Below are 6,200 nucleotides of genomic sequence, written 5' to 3'. Positions count from 1 at the left end.
AATGGAACAATGGAACCATGACCTCCTGGTTCATAGGTCGACACTCAACCACTAAACCACACCAGCCAGGCACCATATGCATTTTCTTAAAAAATTTTTTTATTGATTGATTTGAGAGAGAGAAAGAGAGAGAGAGAGAGGGAGCGAGACATCGATTTGTTGTTCCACTTATGCATTCATTGGTTGGTTCTTTTTTAAAAAATATTTTCATTCATTTTTTTTGAAAGACAGGGGAATGGAGAGGGAGAGAGAAAGAGAAACATGGATGGGAGAGCAAGGCATTGATCAGCTGTCTCCTGCATGGCCCCTACTGGGAATCGAGCCAGAAACCTGGGCAAGGAATCAAACCAGCAACCTTTCGGTGCACGGGACGCACTCAACCAACGGAGCCACACCAGCCGGCCCCATTGGTTGATTGTTGTGTGTGCCCTGACTGAGACTCACAGCCTTGGAGTAACAGGACAACACTCTAACCAACTGAGCTGCCGGCCAGGTTCCATGCGCACTTTTATTTAATGCTCATAGCAACCCTGTGATGTAGAACTTCTTACGCCTGATCACAAATCAGGAAATCAAGTCCCGGAGGAGTAAGGGGGCTCAGGTGATGTCATATTCTTCTTAATCGACGGAAAGAGCATGAACTTGCTCCCAGGTCTCTCTGATTGCAATGCCTAAGATGGTTCCAACATACCAGGAAAGGCATCTACAGTAGTTTATAAACCCACTGCCTGTGGGGATGTGAGCTCTCCAAAAGTCAGCTGGTAGGTCCCCCTTCCTCCCAGAGGGATATGGACATTTCGGCCTCTCACTGGGTCCTGACATTTGAGTATTCCGATTCGGTGCTTGTCTGAGTACGATTCTTCCCCTGAAAGCGGATGGAGGCATAACACACCTCTGGCTCCACCCTCAAGGTCGGGGCAGCCCCTGCAGAGCTAGTGGAGTCGGTCGCTGGGCTGTCTAATTGTGGCGTCTTCTGGTGACCCTGCGTGGAGAGCAAAGAACAACAGAGTCAGAGCAGGGTAGGGACAGCGGGAGGAGTTCCTGCAATGAATTTGATTGTAATAGGATCTTTGATCATTCTTCCATTTTTTAAAATAAATTTTTAAATTTTATTTTTTGTTAATCCTCACCTGAGGATATCTTTTTCCATTGATTTTTAGAGAGGGGGGAGGGAGAGAGAGAGAGAAAGAGAAACATTGATGTGAGAGGGACACATCTATTGGTTGCTTCCTGCATGCACCCCAAATGGGGTGGGTATGGAACCTATAACCCAGGTACATGCCCTTGACCAGAAATTGAATCCACAACCCTTCTGTGCATGGGCTGACAATCTAACCACTGAGAAATATCAGTCAGATCATTCTTTCATTCTTTTATTGAATATTTCTCAAGGTCCCATTTAATCACTTATTCAACAAAGATAGCTCTTATTGGTTGCTTTCCAATTTTAGTGACCACTCACACAGACCGTTGTGGAAAATACTATTATTTTACAAAGAAAGACAGTAAGTCTCAGAGACGTTAGGTACTTCTCAAGAGCACATATGTACTGGTCATGAACTCAACCCCTGGTCTCTCAGAACTCTCCTATGTGCCAAACACTGGATGTTTATGAAAAAGAACTTCTCCTCCTGTGTGTCTCTCCTTTATTCCATTTTTTTTAAAAAAAATACTCGCCCAAGAATATGTTTTTATTGATTTATAGAAAGAGAGAAAGGGAGAGAGAAACATCGATGTGAGAGAGAAACATGGGTCAGTTGCCTCCCGTATGTGCCCCAACCAGACATCTAACCTGCAACCTTTTGGTGTATGAGATGACGCTCTAACCAACTGAGCCACCCAGTCAGGGATCTCCTTTACTATTACACCAAGCAATTCTGGGACACCAGCTGGACATCCTACAACTAGACTCAGTTCTGACACCATCTACTTGAAGTTATTGTCAAATCCCACAGGTTAAAGGCTCAGTCCCACAAGATCCCCCGCCCCCACTGCCACTTCAGTGGGAGATATTGGCCAAAAGAAAAGATAAATGCATGGGTGATGGCTGATCATGTGCTCAAAAACCTCACAGTGGTGGCCACCTAAGTTGGAGTTCAATGAGAGTCAGAACTTGTAGGATGAGCAGGAGCAGGGTGGGCTGAGGCAGGCATGTGAAGAGGAGGGGACAGCCTAGCAATGATTCTGAGATGCAAAAGGCTTACTTTGCTGGAGGTGAATGAACAGGCGAGTGTGGGAGGCACAAAGCATGGAAAGTGACTGGTTTTTCCTGCCTCAAATGCCAGACCAAGTTGCCTGGGTGCTCGGCAGTGTGGAGAACCAGTGCATTTCAGACTTGGGTGTGATGTGGCAGTGCTGGGGAGGAGAGGTAGGAGGGCTTCAGTAGACATGCTTTGCAGTGTATTCGTGTAGAAAGAGCTGGTGAAGGACTGGGAAGGACAGGGCCGGGTCTCTAGTTGGATGTCAGGGGCAAGAATAGCATTGGTGAGATGGAGAGCCTAGCAGAAGTATATTTTGGGGGTGTATTAACCATGTGCATTTCATGTTTTGACATCTGGGGCTTTGATAACCTAGAGAAATTGTTCCTGCCAGGACTAGCTAATTGCTAGAGATAGGAAAGGACTTGCCTCTAAGTGTGACTTTCATATTGCAAACCAGCCAGTCAAATCCAAGTTCCATGCCTCCAACCATCTCTTTTATGGAACTCTTACACTTCTGATCAGTCCCCTCCTGCCCTGATCACACCAGTACCAGGAATCAGACAATAAGAGACAGCCCCTATAGCCCAGAGCCTGTTGAAATTATTCAAACTAGCTAGTCCTAAGCCTGCTTCCCCTGCCTCACCTCACCTTCCCCATGGAAACCACCATTAAGGTTCCTGCCCATGTTTCCCCTTTCACTCCTCCTGCCTCCTGACCAACCCTGGTGCTGCCCTGTGTGGCCCTGTGGTGTGACGTTTTCCCCTCCTCTTGGGAACTGTGAGGAACAAATTGACAAGTATGTCAGTTGGCCTGATAAACCTGAAGAATAATAAAACCTACATTTTCCAAAGGAGTGGAAAGGTGAAGAACTCACGCTGAATGGAACGCAAATGTGGGCCACCCAGGAAGTGGGGGCAGGGTTGCATGCCAGCATGTCCATGTTACTCACCAGGGAAGCTGGCCCCATGGCAGTGTGGATGTTGTCCATGCCCATTGCTGTCCTGGCTTTCTTCCTGCGGGTCTTCACTCTGTTGGGAGACACCAGGGTCTTTGACACAGGGTCACTCTTTGAGGCTGGAGTGAGTGACTAGGGAAGGCCAAGGGTTGGGCAAGATCAGGAATCTTCATAACAAGACTTTTGAACAAGGTCTTCCCCCACACTTCACCAGCTCCCCCGACGGCCGCCTGAACTACGTCTGCCCTCGTCCTCAGTTCCCCTGCAGACAAGAGAGACATGGGTGAACTCCAAGCTTGATGAGCAGGCATGTATCCCCTCTTCTCAAGCATGAACAGATGGGTTCCCCTCTCCTCCCATCCAGGGCTGAGCAACTAGGTCCTCCAGAACCATGGCGTGAAGAACACGGTCTACTTGACATCTTCTATCCAGTCCCCATACTCCTGTGCAGCAAACCTCATGTTTTCTAGGACCCCGGTTCTTCTCCATCTAGGGTTTCTCTGCCACTGACACCAGACCTGGCTGCAGCAGGACCTTGAGCCTCAGTGTCCCATGGGCACTCCAGGGAGACACACACACAGAGCGCTGTGGGTTGCTGAAAGACCTGTCTCTTCTTCCTTCCTGGGAAGGTGTCCGAGTCTTATCTCCTGACCTCCACTGGCCCTGTTGCTCAGGGCTAAAGGTGGTCTTTTGTGCCTCCAGAAAAGGTGGAATCCAGGAGGGGTGAAATCCAGGAGGTTCTCAGACCTTCAGGCAAGACCCAGATAGCTTTCGTGGTCTCATTTGGCCATGCCTCCCAGGAGCCCTGGGGTCAGGGATGTGTCTCTGAGCATCACCTGTTACAGTCTGATGGAACTGCTCAGAGAGTCCTAACAGGGTCACTGACCAGTCGGGGTGGGGACCAGATGTCATCACCAATGGGAATAGGGCAGGAGGAGGATAGGGCTCCAGAGACAGGTCAAGGTGAGGGCCAAGGGGTAGGGCAGGAAAAAATAGAGATCTTCAGAGAAGTGAAACTGCTCTGCATGACACTATAATAGTATACACATGTCATGATACAATGTCCAAGCCCATCGAGTGTACAAAACCAAGAGTAAACCATAAACATAAGTTTTGGTTGACAATGATGTATCAGTGTCGGTTCATTGATTGTACAAATGTGGTTCATCAATTGTACAAATGTCCCCTCTGGTGTGGGATGTGCATGTGAGGGAGGGTGTGACTGCTTTAAGGGAAATCTCTCTACCTTCTGTCTCCTGCTCAATGTTGCTATGAATTAATAACTGCTCTTGAAACTAAAGTCTACTCTAAAATGCCCCAAGGCATTTGTAACTGGGGGAAGATAAAGAGCATCTGTAAGGGTGGGCAGAGGAGCTTGTGGTCACTATGCCCAGACAGTGGTTGGTGGGTATTGTGGAAGAGATCTGATAGAGGTGCTCATGTTTAACTGAACCCACATCCCTGCTGAAACTGAACCCACTCCTCCCTGCTGACCTCTGAAGTCCAGCTCTGATTCACCCAATCAGAGACCCACGTCAGTCAATGCCCCATGACAGAAGGCTCCTTCCCACCTGCACTGTCTCCTAGGCAACCACCTGGTGTTAGGTTCTGTGTGGCACCTAGGACAGGAAGAAAGGAATTCCTTCTTCAGTGGACTTAGATGGAGTAAGAATCATTTAGGCATTTCCCCTCCACCCGCAGAGACCACAGAAATGCAAGAGGGACAGGGCTTTCTCCTGCAAGTCCCTTACACAGCCAGGTCCCCAGGACAAAAGCACCAAGCACACCAGCCTGGCCCTCCTGCTCTGCACACCCTCAGGACCTGGTGTTCCAACCCAGTACTCACAGGTGACATTGAGCTGGATGGTTGTCTCCACGGTCACACCAGTGGCAGGAAAATGCACCTGACAGGTCAGGTTGGTGCCGTGGTCCTGGGGCCGTGGTGTGAGGGTGAGCACGGAGGAGAGGTGAGTCCTGGGGCCCAGGGAGCTGTGGGCAGCTGATGTCCAGGAGAAGATGGGGGGCGTGCCCCACTCACAGGCCCAGGGCACAGAGCAGGTCAGGTTCCTGGGGAGGCCGCTCTCCAGGGTCTCCCAGATGAGTATGTTGGGTGTGTGGTTGAGGGCTGATGAGGAGAGGGAGACAGGAGATCAGGAGACAGGGGATCAGGAGGGAGGGTCTCAGGTGCAACCCTGAGAGAGGCCTCGGTCTTTGGTACAGCTCCTTCCTCTGAGCCCAGCAAACTGTACCCCAACTCCCTCCCAGGATGGGGTCCCATCGTAACCCTGCCTGGGGGCACTGTGAACTTCTCCTGAGGCCTCTTCTGGAGCCCATTCCTTACCCGTTACTCGCACAGTGAGCTTGCTCTCTACATAAGAATATTTATCCTTTGGGTAACTTGTCTTCTCCATCCGAAAAAAATATGATCCGTCATCTGTCCTCTTGGCGTCTCTGATGTCCAGGGAGCAGTTGTTGGTGTGGGGATCCCCTAGGAGATGGAATCGGCCCTGGGTCTCCTCCTGCACTTTATGAGACGGGTTGTTTGTGACCACAGCAGCACCCCGTTTTTTATCAGCTCTTTCCTGGAACCAGTAGCCATATGCATCGATAGGGTGATTCCTGTAGCTCCATGGGTGGGTGAAGGTGCAGGGCACAAACACACACAGGCCCTCCTGCACTGTCACGGGTGTCTGCACTGTTAGCGTGTATCTTTCATCCTTAGCCAGGGACCCTGCAGGAAAAGGAGGGTCAGCCACAGCCCCTGACCCCCTCCCCAATCTCCCCTCAGGCGCTCACCTGCCCACAGCAGAGGCAGCAGCCACAGCATCTCTGTCTTGTAGGGTTTTTGGACTCCTGTGGGTGAAAAAAGAATGAAGATAGTGGGTGGGGGTACTGTGGTGAGACCACAGAAGCTGGGGAGGAGCACAAGATCTCGGCCGTTCACAAAAGGGGAACCTCAGAGCCCAAGCGATTCCCCTTTCTGCACAGAGCAGGCAGACACCCCACAGCCCAGAGACCCAGAACACCCTCCCAGAGACAGACAG

The 6,200-nt window shown here is 50.3% G+C and overlaps 1 protein-coding gene and 1 long non-coding RNA gene across 2 annotated transcripts in view; both read right to left on the bottom strand.

Annotated features, from left to right (window-relative positions):
* Positions 1–489: 489 nt before the first annotated feature.
* Positions 490–3,240, bottom strand: LOC107183207. The gene is made up of 2 exons (XR_001513993.1): positions 3,151–3,240; positions 490–982 (listed from the first exon to the last, which is right to left on the bottom strand). It is a non-coding gene; the product is annotated as an uncharacterized LOC107183207 (long non-coding RNA).
* Positions 3,241–4,695: 1,455 nt separating this feature from the next.
* Positions 4,696–6,200, bottom strand: part of LOC102756894 (myeloid cell surface antigen CD33) — a 10,839-nt gene continuing 9,334 nt past the window's right edge. Inside the window, exons 5-8 of the mRNA XM_015564396.1 lie at positions 5,953–6,009; positions 5,498–5,887; positions 5,003–5,281; positions 4,696–4,775 (exon numbers count right to left, since the gene is read on the bottom strand). Coding sequence (XP_015419882.1) covers positions 4,696–4,775; positions 5,003–5,281; positions 5,498–5,887; positions 5,953–6,009 — 806 coding nt within the window. The remainder of the gene's footprint in view (positions 4,776–5,002; positions 5,282–5,497; positions 5,888–5,952; positions 6,010–6,200) is intronic.

This window comes from Myotis davidii, unplaced genomic scaffold (genome assembly GCF_000327345.1).
Source record: "Myotis davidii unplaced genomic scaffold, ASM32734v1 scaffold2152, whole genome shotgun sequence".
Lineage (NCBI taxonomy): Eukaryota > Metazoa > Chordata > Mammalia > Chiroptera > Vespertilionidae > Myotis > Myotis davidii.
The sequence above is the reverse complement of the archived record's forward strand: the minus strand, read 5'-3'. Positions and strand labels throughout refer to the sequence as shown.